Raw genomic sequence first — 20699 nt, 5'->3', positions numbered from 1 at the left:
TTCGATAAATTCGCAACAATCGTCGTTTTAAATAATAGCACGTGGGTTCGAGATACTTACGTGTGTAACAAATTTTCTTCCTTTGTATTTATACGAATATTATTTTTAGCAAATTTTGGATTATATGATTAACGCCAGGAATCTTCGAATGCGTGTCGACGTTAAAGCATGAAACATATTATCGCTACCGATTACAAACGAGAAATTATTCCTGCTATCCCCTCCCGGCAATGTCGAACACCGTGGACGCGCGTGAAAATATGACGTAACGCGTACCGTTATTATTTACAACCGGCTACGGAATCATAAACCAACTCCGATTTACGTTTACCGCACAGCTGAATAAGTAGCAACGACCGGTTTTACGAAGGCGGCTTTAATTCACGGTCCACTTTAACTCGCGTTTTACTCTCTTCGCACAACGTAATCCCCCTGTGTCAAAATCTCTTTTTTAAATTCAAACTCTACACACACATACCCGATCGTGTTTCATTATCCTCCAATCACGATAACTTCAACGCGTACTTTTATCGTCGCTTTATTACTGACGAATACACAGAAGCTGAACAAGAAATTGTCATTGGCGAATTTTTCAATTCTAAATTCACAACCATTCATTCATTTATTATAGTCGAATATAATTTAGTAAATTTCAAACGCTATAGGGGAAAACGAACTAATCAAAAAATATAGATAATAAATAATAAAATAAGGCAGCATTATTTTTCCTTTTATCGTAAAAACCTTGTCAAAAGTCCTCGCAAATCGTTGGGAGAAACCCGGATGCGCATTGCTTTCTGTCAGGAGCGTGAAGCTCGTTAAGCGAGTACGTGACCGCTCGGTGGAATAAGTTGGAATTAACGCGGATCCTGATCGAAGTCCCTTCTCTCTCTCTCTCTCTTTCAGTCCCCATCCTTCTACCTTTATCTTTCTCCTTCTCGTCCTATCAGGTTGAGACAAACGGAAGAGAAGGAAATTTCGTCTGGTGCAAGGGTACTGAACGCGTAGTTCCGCATAGCCGCTGATGTTGGAAGTTTTGCGAAAGTGTACGAGAGATAGAGAAACAGACGCATACCAAGAAAGAGAGGGTGAGAGAGAGAGAGTGAGAGGAAAGGGAGAGGGAAGAGGAAGAGACAGGATCTAGCTGCCGCGTCATGAAGATTAGGAGGGTGCTTTCGAGGGGTAGTAGTGTAGGAAAGTGGCGTCGCCTAGTACTACCGTGGAAGACCGGCGAAGGGGTGGTTAACGCTTCCCAGCCGAGGCTCAGAATAAACAACAATATTATAACGCAAGCTTAATTGCGCCAGAGGGCTCGGTAACGGGCGCATAAATCGGGACACTGAGCTCGCGCGCGCGCGCGCACCCTCCAAACTCCAGGTCTCTCTCTCTCTCTCTTTCTCTCTCTCTCTCTTTCTCTCTCTTTCTCTCTCATTCCGTGTCTCCCGTTTCGTTTCCTCGTTCTCGACCGGCGCCATCCCCTGGATACGTAGAACGCTACTCTACCAAGCACCTTTTCTCTCCTTCCCTCTCGCATGGTCTCGGAGTAGGATTCATTTACAATAAACATGTCGCTCGCTAATTTCGTCGGCGGAAAAGGAGGCATCTCCGGCAGGCTCGGCATTTTAACCGCGATCTATGTCGACGCCTCCTTTTTCCCTCCGGGTAGAAAGAACCTCGTCGATTATACCCCGATAGTTCCAACGGATTCGAAGATAAGGAGAAAAAACGAACGGACTCTAAGGTAAATCCTGAATTATTGAAGGAAGACTGGAGGAGGGCTTAAAATTTGTCTCTCAACTTGGTGGTGGTAGTAAGAATGTACAAATTATGTCTAACCTGCTTATGTGAGTAAAGTATATATATAATTATGTATGGATATATGTGTGTGTGTAAAACTGAACGCATCCTATTCGGGATTCCAGAAGGCCGTTTGGTGGTAACAGACACAGGAGGTTCCGAGTAGAAAAATGTTGAGTCCGCGGAGGAGTTCGAGCTTAGGAAGCGTTGCGGTTTGGCGACGTTACCATTCGCGAACGCGTTAAACAAGAACGGAGAGGCGAGAATGCAAAAGAAAAGAAACGGCGATAAAGAGAGTGAGAGAGAGAGAGAGAGAGAGAGAGAGAAAGAAAGCGAAGAGGATAAAAAGAGTGGCGGAGGTGCATGCGGGCTTTGTCGAAGGTAAAGGTGCAGAGAACCTGCGACTGGGTGAGAGAGAAAGAGGGAGAAAGGGAATGGGTAGCCCAGTCTAAAGGGGTGGAGGAGATGGTTAAACGAAGGGGGTAGTAGGATGGTTTGGCCGTTAGGAGGATGGTTAGCAGCGCGGGCTTTGGCTATATCTACGCGTTCTCGACCACAGGTCTGTTTTATTTTATGAATTGCAATATTTCACGCGACAACTGGACTCGCGGGGCAGTCACCACTAAACTGTCTGCATACGGGGCCGTGCTTACCGCGTGCCATCGTACACCACAGTGCGCGCACCATCGTCGCGCACGGCTACTACGCCAAAACGATGGCTGCTATGGAAAAGAAGAGATAGAGAAAGAGAGAGAGAGAGAGAGAGAAAGAGAGAAAACGGGAATGGGATAAAGAGAGGGAGACAGGTAGAGAAACGCACATACCCAACTCGCATGGCACAAAGGCCATGGGGCCGAGAGAGGGAGTCTTCCCACCCCCGGTGACTCGAAGAACTCGAGAAAAAAAGCTTTCGTTCCGGCGACACTCTGCTGGACGTCCTCTACCATTCGCTCCGAAAAAGAGGGAGACCAACAGCCACGCATTGTTCCTCGAGAGCACGGACAATTCTCTTCCTTCCGTCTTTCTCTATAGAAGAGGTAAGAGAGAAGGATTTAGGGTGTCTATGGGGTGATCCGTAAAGACGACACCGTGCCTCGTTAGCAGCTAGAGGTGCAAGAGAATGTTAACGGTTACGAAGACAATGGTGTCTCCGAACTAAACTCCCTCTCTTTCGACGATAATATATCCAAACTTATCTTTTACGCCATCCTAAAACTAAATCTACGATAAAAAAGAATCTAAAGGATGATTCGTTGAAAATCAGTGTAGGAAAGTCCTGTAAATCTAGCTCGGTATATAGGATAAATGTAAGATTTTCGAAGAATGAAGGGCAACGCGATGGGAAGACGTTCGACGTGGTAGAAAGGAAGGAAGTAAAGGTGCATTAGAATTTCTAATCTGGGATCTATGGTCTTGCACCGTGGAGGGTTCCCCGCATAGGACGATATTTATTCGTATGGAAGAAGTAGGATCGCGTCTGGATGTTAAAGTATCCCGATGAACAGGGCGACGGCAGGGCCCGCGAGGTTACGGCAATCTCACCCAGTATGCCTATCTGCACGGTGTTTACCTGACCAGGTACGAAGGAGGTGGACGCGCCATTACTGCTACGGAAGATAAAAGATACGCGCGCGCCACGCCGCGGTCCATATATGTAAATACCTCTGGGGAACGCGTGTACACGGCATACGTCGAGAGAAACGGAGAGAAAGGAGGTAAGAGGGTTGGACACCGCACCAAGGGACACCACCGAGGGCACTGCTGGAGGGAAGAGCGAGCGGGGGTGGCGAACGAAGCGAAAGCTACGGTCAGTAACTCGCGTATGTAACATACTATCTTGAATATGCGCATACATCGCGAACTGGTCGCGTATTCTGAGAATTGGGTAGCCGATCGGTTGCGCGGGAGCTGCCCCCGTCTCTTCGTAATTACCTTCTTTCTTTCTTTCTAGATCCCAGCCGCCGACCCTCTGCACGACCTTCTCCTTCCTCTACCCCTTACTTGCCTGCCCCTCTTTTTCTTTTTATTCTTATTCCTCTTATTTTCTTCTTTAGATTCTCCTTCATTCCACTCTTCTCTTCTCTTCTCTTCTCTTATTTTCTTTTATCTTTTGCTAAATAACACAAAACAAATTCAGTTTCCCCCCGCGCCAAGCTTGACAAGTATTTTCTCCTACATATTTATTTCTTTTCCATCCTTAAAATGACTGAAACTTCAAGGATTCCTTGGGAAAGCATGTTAAATACGATGGACATGCACTCTTCCAAAGGAAAATCAGGATAGCAGAATACCTCTTACTTGTTCCGATAGATATCGAGAACGGAACATAATTTTCCAAGCGATACTGACAAGCTGATCTATGAAATGGCAGTTGAGAGTGGTTTCCGAGGGTTGGTGGTAGTGGAGTACGCTCATGGGTTGGATGATGTAATTCGTCGATTAAGTAGTTCATGGACTTTGAAAACTTTTCGAGAGATACGCGTTGCTTTACGAGAACCTTGTCTGACGTCGTACAAAGAACGAAGATTATTTTCCTATAATAATATGGTATTTTTATTTTTCTTCAAAATCACATTTGTAAGAAAGAAAGAAAGAAAGAAATGGTGGTGCGAAGTACTCGAAAAGAGAAAAAGAGAACGATCAAAAAGGAAAATAGAGAAGGATAAACCATAAGGTGTTAACATTTGCTTTATAGTCGGCCGGCTCTCTCTCTCTCTCTCTTTCTCTGCTCGGAGTACTATAGCAATGTTTTAATACTTATGTCGACGTCGTGCAACTCGCAAACGTTTGCGAAGGGAAGGTTAACACGATGCGAGGCGCCCTAGCTGTGAGCTCCCACGTATAGGCGCCTACCTGAATACATTAGTATTAGAGAAGGAAGAAGAAGAAGAAGAAGAAGAAGAGGAAAGAGTAGGAGGAGAGGAAAGGAGGGTGAAGAAGGAGTGCATATACCTACTCGCGGCTCATAATGCAAGCCCGTTAAATACTAGAATGACCCGTACAAGCTCACAACCCACTATGAGATGTTAATACGAGCTGGTGTCTTGCAGAAAACACCTCTCCCACCCTCCTCCCCTATCACCGTTTCTCTCTCTTTCCCTATCTTTATCTTGGTACGTCTTCAGGTTTAACTCCGCTCTTCCTTTTTTCTCCTACACTCGAAGTACCATACTCATCTGCTTTCCTTCTCTTTCTATTTCTCTCTTTCCTCTACACTGGCCAACGGATACGGTCCTTTATTTTATAGCTATGCAACGAGGACACTTTTACTACGAGCGCGAACGGAGTGTTTCGCGGTTCCAACTCGCGGCAAACGCTTTTATTGTCCTAAGCTTTTTATTCCAACCGAATGCGCCATTCTTTATTTATAACGGGCGACGCGGGTTGCTGTGGTCCAAAGCATTTCTACAGCCGAACATTGCACGTCGTTAATGTTTACTGGTAAAGTTTAAGCGACGGTGACGAGATGTCTCGCGTTAAACGTTTCCTTCAGGATCGAGACTCGATGATCGTTGTCAAATTTACGAGCAGGATATTTGTATTCGTTATTTTCGATTATTGCATATTTAAAATCTAACTTTGCAATAATTACGCGAGTGTGAAAAAATAGTTTTCCTATAAAAATTAAACTTACTTGGTGTAAAAAGCGCTGTCGCATTCCGAACAGACAAAATTTCTTCTGCGATGAATCTCGTTCGGCAAGCCAGTCGTCGAATTGGTGGAACAATTTTTTTCATGAAAGCTCAGGTCAGGCCTTCTTATAAATGACACGTAACACTTGGCACACGAAAATGGCCGTTCACCCGTATGCATTCTGATGTGGTTCCTTAGGGAGACCTTAGTGAAAATTTTTTTACACACAGGACACCGATATTTGACTATCAATTTGTTATAGCGTTTGTCCTTGCTCGATTGAACGCTGCCATTATGAAGGGCCTCGTGAAATATCAGTTCCGATTGTAAATCCGTCGAGAAATTACAAATTTTGCACTTCCATTCTTCTTTTACCACTGTTGCCTTCGTATCATTAACTTCCTTTTTCTTGCTACACTTGTTGTCCCTGGTGTGTCTCGCTACTTCTTGCGGAAGAGCAAAAAGTACTCCACATTGTGGACATCTACAAGAATTTGTTTAATAAATAACGATACGAACAATCTATATTTATTAATTAAATATTTCTCCAAAAAACCAAAACTAACCTGTAACACAATTTTAAATGCTTGTTCAGAAGATGTTCCTTGTGTTCCTCGAGATTTGATTGCTTCTCGCCGCAATGCGGACAATTTCTAATGATTTTGTTTAATGATTTTTCAGACGGGAATTTGAGTTGTTTAACAATTTCCTTGTGAGTCGAGGTTCTTCGATGAAGAACGGCTTCTTGAGTGGTAGCAAAGTTCAGCGAACAAAAAGAACAAAAGTAAGGCGTTGGTTGCGTGGAAAGGGCCAATTCGTTCATTTCGCTTTCCTTGTTAACGTGACAGCTTAGCTGATGGCGTTGAAGAGATATCAAGGACCTCACGACTTGGGGGCACATGCTGCACGTGATACGCTGTTGATACTTGTCCGATGCTGTGAGGCTTTCCTTGTGTCCTGTCTCCTTGACGTGCATTCGCAGCTGCAGATTATATCGGAATTGACGGTTGCAGCTGCTACAGGGCAATGCTTGTTGACGACTGATTACCACCGGTACCGAACCGTTCATCATTGATACCACGTCACGATGACTCGTGCTTAATAAGTGTGTCTCCATTGTTTCATTGTCAGCACACCAGAAATCGCAAGAACCGCATCTGTAGCTTCCACTTATCTGGAACAATTTATATCGAAATAAAATAACACGAGTTTGACCCGAATATTCATTTCAACGTTCGACGTATGCATGTAAAGAGAAACGAACGTAATTATATATATATATATGAATTCAACATTTTGTTGACAAAACAATTTGAAAAATAATTTAAGAATACTTTCAACAAGATCATATTTACTTTTTTCAAAGTTTTAGAGTGAAGTTCCGAACGCCAATGAAGTAAAAAGGTTTCTTCGGTATTACAGTAGAAACGACAAGAAGCGCATTGGAATGGACACTGGCGAACTACGTTCCTCATGTTCTCCAATAGAAATCGACGCGTCCTTAGACTCTGAGGATTTATTCCTGCCACGCGGCAATGGTAATGGGAAAGCAAATGTTTGCCCATTTGAGCTTTTCTCACGCGAGCGTGACACATCTCGCACGAGAGTACTTCTTTTTCTCTTTTACGAGGATTCTTCTTGACTTCATCATCCTCGGATGAATGTTTGCTTTTCTGTAAATGTAGACATTAGATTACGTCAGATAAAATTTCGAAGACAATCAATAATTTTATAGAGAAAACTAATTTATTATACGAGCTGTCTATTTTCCTTTTTTTATTTAGTGCAACAAAAGATATTGACAAAGTTTGAATGAGAGTTTGGAACTTGGGACACCGTGTATATTGTTAATACAAAATAAGAAGGAGAATTATCTCTTCAGATTACTAATATTACCTCCGCTAGGGCGACTTGCCGTCGCGTCGATATTCTCCTTGCAGTACGCGGTAGATAAACATCATCGTCGATCTCACGAATGCTCCTTTTAGCGTGCAAGTCAGTGAGAAGGTGCCTGTTATAGACCAATCGCGACGCAAGCTTCCTGCCGCAAGGATTGCACCAATATCCCGAGTCGATATCCGTTTGCGTACCCGGTATCCATTTTCCTTGCGTGTGTTCTGGTGGTGGTTGTCCCGCTGTATTCTTGCCCTGATAATCCTCATCTTTCTGCGATGAGACATTGCAAGATAACAAAAATAAGCTCCTAATTTTTCCACATTTATGGCTGAACAGAGTTGTACGATTATTTTGGTTTTTTTTTTTTTACCTGAGCTGATTCCGTGGGCCTCCACTTGCCACCGGTGTAACTGGGCGGTGGGTGTTCCGAATGTTGATCCTCTTCGACTTCTACTTCGTCGTCTTGCAACTGAGTTATATTCTGAGGAAGATCGTTCAAGCCAGGTTTCCATTTTCCACCTGTGTGACCTCGTGGTGGTCTTTCCTGATCTTCACCGTCGTCGGATTCGGAATAAGATTCCTCCTCGGCAAGATCTTCGTCTAACATATCATCGTCCGAGTCGACGTCCTGCTGATACTCGAATTCCTCGTATCTTGTCAAATCTTTATTTTCATTATTTTCAACGAGATCGGCTAATATCGTATCGTCCAGCCACGTCTGATGATGATGATGATCTTGTTCGATTCTTTGATTTTCTTCCGGCCTTTTTCTATCGGTTTGTTTCGAATCATTAACTAAACCTTCCAAGGAATGATCCGGTTCGTGTTTGATCGGAAAATTCGAAGTTTCGATGTTTATAGTAGAATGTCTAATCGATTGATTCAATTTGTTCGAATTGACAGTAGTCGTAGATTTATTGGCGGTTGAAGTAACGATATCGGAGAACCCAACGAAAGACGGAATGCAGAGGTGTTCCTCGGGATCGTCCAAATCGGTATCAGCTGGTAACATACTGTGAAGCTTTTCTTTGGAATCCTCGGTATCCGCTGGCGTCTTTTGACCTTTCTTTCGTCGTTCATTCCTCTTGTATTTTCTGTTACTCTCTAATAGAGTATTCGTACGTCTGGGATTAGATTTCGAACTGCTCTGTAATTCCAACGAACTGAAGAAAGCATCCGCGTTCAATATTTCCGGATAAGAGACCGTTGTCGGAGTTGAGGGCGATTCTCGTGCGGTTTCTGCTTTGTCGTCGGGTGGACGACATCCAGATTGACGATGACGAACATAATTTTCTAATCCGTGTATCGTAACGTGACACTTTATACAAAAGTGCGTATCGTCGTCATCCTCGTAACCCTCCTCCATCTTCCATCGACGAATGCTAAGACAATCCCTTCGTTAATCATTCTTTTTGCAATCCAACTAAACCCAATGTTTTTTTCTTCACCTTCCTCGTAATTAAGTTTAAGCAACGATAACGCCCTGTTAGATCGCGCGACTCGATTCCCAACTATGATCATCCCTGGCGATCCATTTGCATAGAAAGTATTTAGCAACTGTGAACGCGTAATAAGCACGTACTACTTACTTTAATCGTTCCAATTATTTCAAACAACTTTTATCCCGGAAAATTCGCGTTATCTCGATTAACAATTTTTAGAAAGAAAGAACATAGAACACGGTCCTATGGAAGAAGGTACGTTCTCTTATGTGTTAGATCGTTTCTCTCGTATCGAATACAATTGTTCCAATCAAAAGATGAAATGAAGAAAAAGCGAACGAAACGGATGGGTAAAAGAGAAGAATAAAAAAAAAACTAAATAAAAGGATATAAAGACGTGGGGAAAGGAGTAAAAGAGAAGCGCGTTAGCGAACCGCAGCGGGCAAATTGAAGGACCGATATTCGCAGAACAGAAGGGAAACAAGTTGACGCTTCGCACGGGCTTCGGGGGGGTTGGAAGATCGGTCGATGCCGCTTGGCCGTTATTCGGACGACGACACTTCGCCTCCCGCTTCCTCGCCCCTCGCCCCTTCACTCCCTCTCCCTCTGTTAGCCTCAAGCAACCCCGCACCCCTTGGCAACCCCGTCCGCAAGCCGTCCTTCGCCACCTTCACCCCCTCACCAACCAACCAACCAACTAACTCACCCTCCTCGTGTTGCGCCCTTTCTCCGCGAACCACCCCCGCCGCTTTTACAAAGTCTCTGAACCGGCAGCGACCTCCTCTCTTCTACGTCTCGCGTCTTATTAAGCTAACAAAGAGAAAGAGAGTGAGAGAGAGAGAGAGAGAGAGAGATAGAGAAGCGTCGAATGAAATTTTCATCCAACAGCAGTACTCGAAATACGTTCTCTTTGTCAAACTGATCGAACCGAGTTTATATTTTTTTATCTTTAACTTATTTTTACTAGCCTGAATTTTTGTATTATTCATCAATTATGGTTGTTATTTTCTTTTTAGGAAACAAAAATCCGATATTATTTCAACGCTATTGTTCTTTTACATTAAAAGATGATCTCTACTAATAGAGATTACAAAATTTCTTCTAATTCTAATCATGATTTTCTACGTATGTGGAAAAAAAATGTTCGTGTAATCGTCGTTGAACGTTTATCCGCATCGTCGTTCGAACAAAAGACTTTCAAATGGCACGTATTTGTTAGATTCGTGTTATACGAAAGGGACAACGTTCGAGGAGCAGAGTAGAAAGAGAAAAGGGAAAAGGGAGAAGGGTGGAAGGAGAAGGGAGAAGGGAAACCTAGAGAGAAGGGTGTTCTCGGAGACTACCGCGGAGAACTGACGCGTGCGCCACCAAACTTTCTATCCCCTTACAGCGTTAAGTTCAGTCGATATGTATTGTCACTTTAAAACCTACCACTGCTTTACACAACGAGATGCATACAGAAAGAAGAAAGAAGAAGGGACTAGTCGACAATCGGAAAGTACCTTTTTATTCCTGAATAAAAACCACTCGATTTATCGGTTTAATCAAGGGTTCTATATACCTGAACGATATTACGAATTTTTCAAATATTTATTATAAACGTACCAAAAAAATAATATATTTGATAAATAATTATATAATCAATTTTAAAATTAAAGCACAAACATATTATATATTTAATGGAATAACGAATTTCTGTTTATTATCTCTGTTCTTTCTACTTCATTAATTTAAATTTCTTGAAAAAAAAATGTGATAACGCAAATCTCTTTGGCACGTGTGCCGCGCGAACGAAAATAAATAAGAAAAAAGAATTTCGTCAGGATTAGAACGGCACGTTAACCGATATGAGGAGAAGATATTTGGAAAATTGGAAGGATCGTACGCGTGCGTGTATGCGTGCACGTATCTCGAATATCGTGTAAGTATATAGATACACATATAGAGAGGGATAACGTTTCGAAGCGTGGAACGTGTTTGATAGGAAGAGGAGGCTGGATAGGGGGAGTAGGGGTTGGATAAAACGAGCCGGATGGATCTGTTGAGATTTACGAGTATTTGTTGAAAAAACAAAGAGACACGTTAATTGGCCGATGGTTCGTGAACAACGTTGGAGAAGTCGATACGTCAATATGATATCCAACGTTGACATATCGCGTTCGAGTTCGAAGTACTCTGAGTTTTCGTTAACTAGTTATGGTTCTAGCTAGCATTATCGTTGATCGACGATGCCCAATGACCAATTCTTTTCATTACGGATTGGAATGATGGCAAAAAGTTGGAACACCTGCTGACCCTTCGGACCAGAAAGAGAGATACACCCACGCGAAGAGAGAGAAAGAAAAAAAAAAGAGAGCAAGCTTTCAGAGAGACGCTTTTGGAAAAAGTGCGAAAAGTAATGGTACGGCACGTCGACGTGGTCACCTAGCGATCCATCCAACAACGTCGGCGGAGAGAAGCAAAGAGAAGGGTGGAAACTTGTTGAACGCGCGAGAAGTAGACGAATTTCTCCGTGCTTCGAGGGATCCCTCGTGTAAGAGAGAGAGGGAGAGAGAGAGAGAGAGAGAGAGAGAGAGAGAGAGAGAGAGAGAGAGAGAGAGAGACAGGACGATAAGGAAGACGAACGTTTACAAGAAAATCCGCGACTACCTTCCTCGCAGAAAGCTACGAGTAAGAAACGAAAAAAGGATATCAAATGAATGATTGATATTTTTGTTTCGTTTTCTTTTTCTTTCTCTCTTTCTCTCTCACACACAATATGATGTCTTTTTGATATATAAACCCTTAGGTATATACACACGCACACACCTATCTACGATGTAATTATCCATGATTTTTTTCAATGTAATTAAGAGAATCGTTGATTTTCCTACAAATAAGATGAAACGATCCTTTAGACCTTCCTTTACCTAACATCCTTTCTAATCCAATCGGAATGATTGAGAATTTCCTGTTCTCGTTCCTTAATAATCATCACGATGTACGATAATCAAGACGAACCCTCATACACGAGTTCAACATAACGAACGAAGAAACGAACTTTCTGCTGCCCCTTTCCTGAACACCACCATCGTCAAAATCGAAGCTTCGAGTCGGTGGAAATGAGAAAAAAGAAAAGCAGGAAAAAGAAAAAGGAGATGAGAGGAATCCTTATGGGACTCGTCGAACGAAATTAGACGATCCCGATCTTAGCCAGTGAGCACCCAAGACTCTATTCCATTCTTTTTCTTTTTCCAACTAACTAAGATGCTACGAGATTCTGTTGAATGGGCCTACATGCCCTTTGTACGCGTTGGTGTTAATCAACTTTGAAAGAACAGAACAATGATACAAAATTGAACCAAAAAAAAAAAAGAAAAAAGAAAACTAGCATGGATACTACATTATCTTATCATCTGTTTCATTCTATATAGTCTTTTCGATATCTCGATAGCCTCGGAGTAAAATCCGTAGGAGCGAGTAGGATTCGGAAGCTGTAGTAAGGTGAGCTCGACTCGTGCGAGAGTCCGGTGGACGTAGGAGGGTTGGCCATCGTATCGTAGAAGTGGCTAGCCGAGGGTAGAGAGAGAGAGAGAGGTAGTGGCAAGGGGTAAGAAGAGTATAGGGGATGGATGCAAGGTCCGGGGAATATTGAGCCGCTCCGTTAATGTTTATAACGACGTTAGACGTTGGTGTCCCCGCTGGGTGGCGTGCGAGCGAGAACGGTCTCGTGTGCGTTCAGCGTGTGTAGGTGCGATAAGATAGGTGGTAGCTATAGGTATAGGTATAGGTATAGGTATAGGTGCGGGGAGAGTCAGTCGGAGGTGGGTTCACCTCGGCTCCGTACCCTCTCACGATTCTGTCTCTCTTTTTATCCCCTCTCTTTCAGCTTCTCAACGGCGGTGGCGGCGGTGGCACCACCAGCAGCAGGACAGGAACTGACATAAGCGACCGGGTGTGTATGTAGAGCACGTACTCGGGGGCTCTCCAGTTCGACGGAGTAGGTGGAGGAGGATGAGGAGGATGAGGAAGAGGGCTGAGAGGCAAAGGGTGGGCTGCATTCTAGTAGTGGGACGAGGGAGCCTCTGTCTAATCGATGCCGCGGCGGTGCGCGCTCGCCCCGCTGGCTATTACGCACCTTAATGTCCTTTTCCCTCGTCCCCTCCGACCCTCCCGCCACCCCAAAACTCTCTCTTCCTCGGTCGGTCGGTCGGTCGCTTGCTTGCTTGCTTGCCTGCCTGCCTGCTTGCCTGCCTGCTTGCTTGCTTGCTTGCTTACCCACCACCCACCCACCACCTTCGACGGCGCGCCACCCTACCCCGCTGCTGCTACTGCCGTTCGCTACCTCGCCAACCCCTCGCGCCTTTCCCTCTTATTCCTTTTTCTCTGTTTCTCTCGAAAACTCCCTATCCGAGCCACCCCACCCCCTCTACGCTCTTCTTCCACATCTCGGTCAGCTATCCTTTTCCCACCTATTACCGTCTCCGACTCTGTCTATTTCTCTCGATGCGCTCCCGCGAAAAGGGAGAGAGAAAGAGAGCGGGAGGCGGCCATGACACGTGTCAATCTACCGCAGACGCCCGATCGATACCGACGGACCTCGGCTTCTCTCTGCGTTCCCCACCCTCCTCCACCCTCCTCCACCCTCATTCGCCCTCCTTCCTTCGCCCTATCGTCGAAACCTCTCTCCCCTCCCCACCTCCTCATTCTCTTCCTTCTTACCCTGTTCGTACCACGGCTTCTTCCCATCTCTTTCTCTCCCTAATGCCAACGCTCCTATACTCGACCCCTGACCTCCTGCCACCGTCCTCGTCCTCGTCCTCGTCGTCGTCACAAAGAGACTCGCGCCTCTCGCGATCATTCCTTCTTTCTTTTTCTTATTTTCCACACATCTTTCCTTACGATTTTTCTTCCCTACGATGGAAAATTTTCAAAAAGGTCGATTTCGTCCGGTCAACGCTTATTTTTTTCTTTCATCCCCCTTGCCAATTTCCAACTATTTTTACTTCGTATTACTTACTTGATATCTTGAATGTTGGATTTATTTAACGTATATGTTTAACACGTTAAATTTGCAAATGCAAGTCTGCATTTTCTTCGTCTAATTTAGTAATAAACACGTTATCAGGAATTATGTCGTATGCATTCATTTATTTCCATGCAATTTTGTTTGTCGTAATTTATTATTTGTAAATTTGGAGTATTGTATAACGATGAAAATGTTAAATTAATATTTTATAATAGTGTCGGGGGCTCGTGTCCGTGCTACCCAGGTAGAGTTTGACTGCAAACGGGTTAATATCTTTTTATGAGATATAAAATATAGATTATATGGTAGAAGTTTAAAGTTCCCTCGTTTGAAGAAACTTTTACGAGTAAGCGAAGGTAAAGACGCCTCTTCGCATTTTCTTTAGCCACGATCGATGAATCCGATGGACTCGGTGCAAATTTTTCTTTTATTTGCGCCACACCGTATCTCGCGCATTCTATAGTAAAACTCCGCGCGAATCACGTAGGAAAGGAGAAGAAGACGAAGACGAAGAAGAAGAAGAAGGAAAAGAAGAAACAAAGAGGAAAATATCGAAACGGAAAGAGAAAGAAAGAAAGAGAGAGAGAAATCGTAGTACTATTCTTGACCATCCTTTCTATCCGTAACCGGCTCTCGATAGAGTCGTAAAACTTTTATTTCGACCTAACGAGCGTGTAACGCTTATTTATAACTCCGAGAGAAGAACGAGTAGCAACTATTCCGACGATTTAAGCACTCCTTGCCCGTAGGTACCTACGCTTTACCGTACGTTTAAAGCGTACTACCCCAAAACTAACATAAACGACGATAAATAGGTTCATCCCCCCCCCCCCACCTCTCAGCAAAAAACACTCTACAATTATTACGTACACCACGCCTATCTAAATCTAATTCAATGTAGGAACAACGAACGTTCCTGGGCCTTCTGTTACAGATTTCAATCGAAACATCGAGTTAGATAATTTATCGATCGTAAAAATATTCCGATTCTATGCATGATTGTAATTTTAACACGAGCGAGCAGAATATTTTTCAACCCTCGTGGGTAATACTTTTCGAATGAATATCGACATCTTCGTTTTTTCTATTGAAAATATTGTCTATATTTGAAAGTTACTTCTAAAGAGAGAGAGAGAGAGAGGAGATAAGATTTTTTTGAAATTTGAGTTAACTATTTCCGAACAGTTGTTTCTCTTCTTAGATATCTCCATTCTTTTCTACTTTTCCCTACTATTTTAGTTTTCCGAAAAAAAAGAAGAAAAAAAATAAAAAAAGAAACGGATAATTTATGACTGCGGACCGTAAGAAAAAGGGAAGAAAGAAAAAATGTAGTCTCGTACTTTGAAGGTTTCTCACGACCCTACCCAAGATAACTTCGGTCAGAAAAAAGTATATATACGTCCTTGAAAATAATCGTATTGGGATAATTGGAGTGACGAAAAGGAAGATTGGTTTCTACTTGCTATAGCTAATACGTGACTAATGTTCTATTCTTTTTCTATTTTATTCTTTCTCCTGAGCAATTTGATTAAAGTACAAGGATATATTTTTGACTTGTCATTCGGATGATTCTCGTGGTAATAGAATCTTGTAAAGTGGCACGCGACAACGTCGATGGTCATTATTTATTGGTCATATTTCACAAAGTAACCGAGTTTATTAGGACAAATGAACATTTTCGTTTGGTTTTCTGAAAAACAAAAACATAGACGTTGGTGCGAACGAAGTGGTAGAAAAAAATAAATGTAACGCCTAGCTGTACACCTACTACAACAGGCACGCACAATTCAATTTGGCAACAAACGTGAAATATTTAACGGATGCCAATCGACGTCTGTAAACTATTTCGTATACTCGATTTTTTACACCAAATTTATGGGCATAGGAAGTGAAACGTCGATATATATATATATATACATATATATATATATATATGCATATATGTACGCAGAGATCTATTTTCAAACGTTTGCATTTCACGTATCCATGTATACTTCGTGCTAAACGTTTTTCGCGTATACACACACACACACAGGCCACACCGCCCACGCATCGATGGACTCGATGCGAAAGCTAGACGCGCACAGATTTAAAGCTACACCATCTTAACCGATACTTTTTTACACTGGACATACAACATAGTACTCGCGTTAACCGTATCGCTCTTGTCAGGACCTCCGAAAAGCCCGTATACAATTTCGTAAAGTTGTCCCTGTCCCTGTCATAAATCAAATCATACATATGATCTTTTCTAAACGAATTGAACGGAAAATATATATTTGCATTGGTAACTATTAAACTAAAAATAAACTTGCATTTGTATCTACGAGATATCGATAAAAGGTATGAATAATAATAACAAAATTGATATAAACGCGATCGCGCATATTGTTCTGAAAATGTTTGCAAGATATCGTGTCAATAATCTGTTGAATGAAATCACGTTAAGACGTTGACAAATTGAAAGGGTACATATATATGCATGCATAGAATTATAGATAAACGATGTCGGAGAAAACTGGACGTTGGATTGACGATGGTTGCTAGACTTAGAAGAGAACCGTGGAAAGCGGTGCGTGGTACTTTATTTTACGAGATGCACTTATTTCGGATCCCGCAGGGAGACTACTACTACACTATACCTACCGGTAAAACGTTCCACAAGGAAGACTAGGGGAGGGTCGACGAGGAGGGTCGGTTTGTGCACTGACCCACATTGTCGTTGCATAACGGGACGCCTTGCGAAATATTCGCAAGTTTAGTACCTCCGGGCGCGTCCACTGACGACGGCAATGCTCGTAAAAGGAAACCCCCCGCGGCTATCCCCCTCTGCTACGTGACAGAAGAGACTCTCTCTTTCTCTCTCGCGTGAACCAAACATCCCTCCAACATTCTCCGTCTGACCGCACGCACGCTTCTCACCATTTTTTTTTGTTTCATTTGTTCAGTTTCTATTTTTCTTCTCATTTTTATTTTTCTCTTTAAATATTTTTCATCACCTGTAAAACTTCCCCCTAGCCCACGAGTTCTCTCAAGGCTGATTAAAAACTCCTATTTTTCTTACAATTAATCTGATTTTTTATTAGAGATATACCTTGGTATAGTCAGATTAGTTAGAAAGTTTCGAGACAGTAATACTCGATCGTGTATCAATTTTATAAATGGCGTTTAACGTTCACAGAGATGACATTTTATTACAAGGATCCAACAGATAAAGGTTTAATAATTAATGGTACATTATTTTCATAAGAATAGGATGATTATAATTGATTAGTTTGTTCTATTCTCTCTGGAACGTTGAAGACTTTGGTGTTTGAAATTATTCCTTTCTCTCTTTCCTTGACCTGTCGTAAAAGGTTGCCTAGTTGAACCCACAAAGTATTTATCGTGTCACGGTAAATTTCTATCCGTGTTCTTTGTCGTCGGGTTTTCGCCAATATTCGGTTATATTTCTAGGTGTGTATACTGGGTGAACAAATAGCGCGTGGAACTTTCCCATGTAGATTCTGGAAAGAGGCGAAATATTCAGCTCACAGCCAAGTCGCTCAATGGGAACGTCACCTAATAAACGGTCTCGTAAACGTCGGGCCGCGAATTTCGTCGGCGTCGAATTGGCTTGATGCGGGTTGAAACTAGAAACGGCATGACCACTTCTCTACGACTACGACGACGCCGACTACGACGACTACGACGACTACGACGACGACGACACGAACAAAAACGATGCGACGATCGTCGTTGAAGTAAATTATTCTCTCTGATATTCGGCCCCGCACGGAACGTCCTACGCGTCTACGTCGAAGAGCAAAGACCCTAATGTAAGCGTGTGTAAGTTTGTTTCCATGTATCTGTATGCATACATAAAAGAAAGGGGGAGAGAGAAGAGAGAGGATAGAAGAAATCGCGCATAAAGTTCGATCGAATCCTGGCGTTACCATCGATACCAAGTCGTTCTATGCAAATGCGCTTAAAATGAAAGTCGAGAAAAAAGATCACATAATTAGGATATTTCGAGAATACGTAAAGTTTCGTTCGTTGTGTAAATTATCAAAGTCCGAACCCCATAAATAGCTGATGAATGCCGTGTCATTGAGTCGTCCAGGTAATCTGGACTTGAAGAATTTTGAAGAAAGAAAAAAACGAATGAAAGAAAAGAAGACCAAACTAAAGTATACGATTTATCAGGTAATTCCTGTTTTTTCCCTGACAACTTTGAAAACCAGTTTGTACGGTCGGTCAGTCTACCTATTTACTATGCAGGTAAGTAAGTAAGTAAGTAAGTAGTACTTATGAGAAAAAGATAATTACAATTGAGAAATCCTATCTCCTTTGTGAACGTATCTTCTCCGAGTTGTATTCGAGATCAATAAAAATTGATATAGAATAGAATATAGTTGGAACCCCGACGATAAAGAAAAAGATCTCGACATGGAGAGTCGCATGGTCGACGAGAAGGAACTTGGGGGCTGCTCGATGCAAAGTTTGCGTAAAAGGATCGGTCGATGTTTAACGTCCCATCGACGATATGATACAGGCGGGGTCTTTGCGGGGGCGCAGTGTTAGAGATGATACGAAGAAACGTAGAGAAAGAGGGACAGAGAGGTTGAACAGTAAATCGGCTGCACTTTTAATTGACAGGAATGTTTAGCGGTAATGAACGGCGAATGAATAAAAGAGGGCCGGAGGGCGGGATAATCTAACTGAAAGAGAGAGAAGGAGGATAAGGAGAAGGTGGTGGTGGTGGAGGAGGAGGAGAAGAAGAAGAAGGTTATCGGCAGTAGCGCAGGAAGAGAGAACGTCGTCGTCTTTGGAAGGAGAGCGAAGGAGCGCGGAGCCGCGACTAGATAGAGACACGGCGTACCTCGCCAGCCAAGAGCATAAACATCCTCTGGAACGGCACTGCCAGTGGTGGTGGTAGAGTTGAGTGGAGTGGAGTTGAGTACAGTACAGTAGAGTGGAGTGGAGTGGAGGTGGTGGAGGTGGTGGGCCTGGCGGGGGCAGAGCGCGCACGTTCCGCAGAGTGGGCGTATCCATCGAGTTCCTACCACGGCAGCCGGGGTGTTCTATGACGCTATAGATCATGCGGGCTCCGCCTGGTAGGCGGGCACTACCAGTTGGTACGCCAATGCACTACTTCGCCCCGCAGCATTAACCAGTGTTGCCAGCGTTGCCCCCTGCCTTATGCTTTCAGTCTGCCACTGTCATCGTCATCGTCACCGTCACCGTCACCGTCACCGTCGCCGTCGCCGTCACTGTCATCCACTGACCAAACGTCAACTCCTTATCTTTTATTCATATCATTCTTTCTCCTACCCGCCGAGAAGAATTCAATCGAGAAGATTTTGTTCCTTCTTTCATATTTCTTCTTTTTTATCTCACCTCGATTGTTTTATGTGTATCTACAATGGCTAAAAACAATTGAGCGAATTTACTTTTGATTGGGTATTGCTCTAAAGAAAAATGTTGTCCGGTTTTTCTTCATTCGGATATTCTTATCTGTTTGGAGGTTATGTCGTAATTATGAACATTAGCTTCATTTTATTTTTGCATATTTCTCTTTCACAAAAATGCTACCAATTAATATGTGCAAACATAGATATTGAAAATATTTTTGTACATTTATTATTTAACACATAACTTCGTGTTAAAATGAAACATTAAGAAATGTGCAACAAAAGTAACCCGTCATAATCCATTTAAGAATTTTATTTATGAAAATTATTCTAAATAGTACGATTATTAAATTGTATAACATCCAAGAGAGTATTTCGTAGATATTGTACACCATTATGTACAGCTCTATAAACTTGATTTACGAAGGTATATATCTGTTCTATACGACGATTTCTAAAAGTTAAATACTTGTTTCGTTATTGGCAATTCGCCAAGTTACATTGTTACGAACGTGTCATTATTACTCAAGATACTAAATAAATAAAGCGTTGCCGTTACCTCGTCAACTTAAAACTACTCATTATTGTCAAATATTTCTTCTTTCTTTAAAGCCTAAGCCGACTATTTTAACTTTGCTTATATATCTAACTTACTCAACGATGCTCAACAGTAGTTTGGAACAGAACGAGAAGTATTTTTGAGGTTAGTTTACTAAAATATCGTCTTGTATCTAAACCCCAATAGTCTCGAAGTCAATTACATTTTCTGATCGAAGGTAAAGAAAATGTGCATCGTATACGTACTCACCTACCAGGATGGTGTCAAGATGAGAAGATATTCGAATGAAAACTTTGAGAAACTCACAGGTGTGTCCTCGCATCGCCGTAAAACCGCGCACGTAAAAGAGCGCCTCTCGCGGCGGCGAATAGAAGCGTAAGTTGTCTGAAGCGTGTTCCCTTCCCCTCCCGTGCTGGCACTCTCCTCGTGCCGCACGCGGAGAACAGATACCGTGAACGAGGGCCCCGCCTCCTTGTTCGAGCTCCTTTCGTGCGCACACTGCTTTCAGGCCCTTTACTTAACGCATTTTCCAAACATTTTTCTCTTCATTTCGTTTCTTTAAATTCTTTTGAAAAGATCACCGAATAAGAAAAGTCTAAAATAAGAGTGAAACAAAAGAAATCTGTAGGATTGTTATCGACGTTGGAACAAAAACAATTGCGATACATTTCGAAATGCATCCAGTGAAAACAATAGCATCAATGGACAGTGTTTTATTTTTCGATTGATTGTTTTGTGAAGTGTCAGTTGAATCATCACCATTGTGATTAATTTTCTCATCGTCATAGAACAGTTGTGAAATCAGGATACGTCTTATCCTTGTCCATCATTGTGATTCGCTCATTCACTTGGTAAAGGAGTCTCTCAGTGCATAGAATAGACGGACTTTCTCTCCCTCCCCGGTTGGCCCTCTCTTCTATCTTTGTATTCGCGTGCGCGAGGCGCGAACGGTCGAGCTAAGCGAAAGGGGT

General features: G+C 42.7%; 1 protein-coding gene across 6 annotated transcripts in view; it reads right to left on the bottom strand.

Moving 5' to 3' along the window:
- The window catches only part of LOC106786628 (zinc finger protein 700-like), a 33291-nt gene extending 13226 nt beyond the window's left edge, over positions 1-20065 (bottom strand). Inside the window, exons 1-6 of one of the 6 annotated variants that reach the window (XM_014748217.1) lie at positions 19978-20065; positions 7697-8708; positions 7327-7596; positions 6786-7103; positions 5997-6604; positions 5432-5914 (exon numbers count right to left, since the gene is read on the bottom strand). In XM_014748217.1, the coding sequence (XP_014603703.1) occupies positions 5432-5914; positions 5997-6604; positions 6786-7103; positions 7327-7596; positions 7697-8692 (2675 nt within the window). In that variant the 5' untranslated portion in view covers positions 8693-8708; positions 19978-20065. Of the gene's footprint in view, positions 1-5431; positions 5915-5996; positions 6605-6785; positions 7104-7326; positions 7597-7696; positions 8721-8774; positions 8824-18637; positions 19110-19973 lie in introns of those variants that run through there. The other 5 variants (XM_014748218.1, XM_014748215.1, XM_014748219.1 and 2 more) reach the window with 5 other exon arrangements.
- Positions 20066-20699: the final 634 nt, after the last annotated feature.

The sequence above is a fragment of the Polistes canadensis genome, unplaced genomic scaffold, assembly GCF_001313835.1.
Source record: "Polistes canadensis isolate GaletaPanama2010 unplaced genomic scaffold, ASM131383v1 scaffold_78, whole genome shotgun sequence".
Taxonomy (NCBI): domain Eukaryota; kingdom Metazoa; phylum Arthropoda; class Insecta; order Hymenoptera; family Vespidae; genus Polistes; species Polistes canadensis.
The sequence above is the reverse complement of the archived record's forward strand: the minus strand, read 5'-3'. Positions and strand labels throughout refer to the sequence as shown.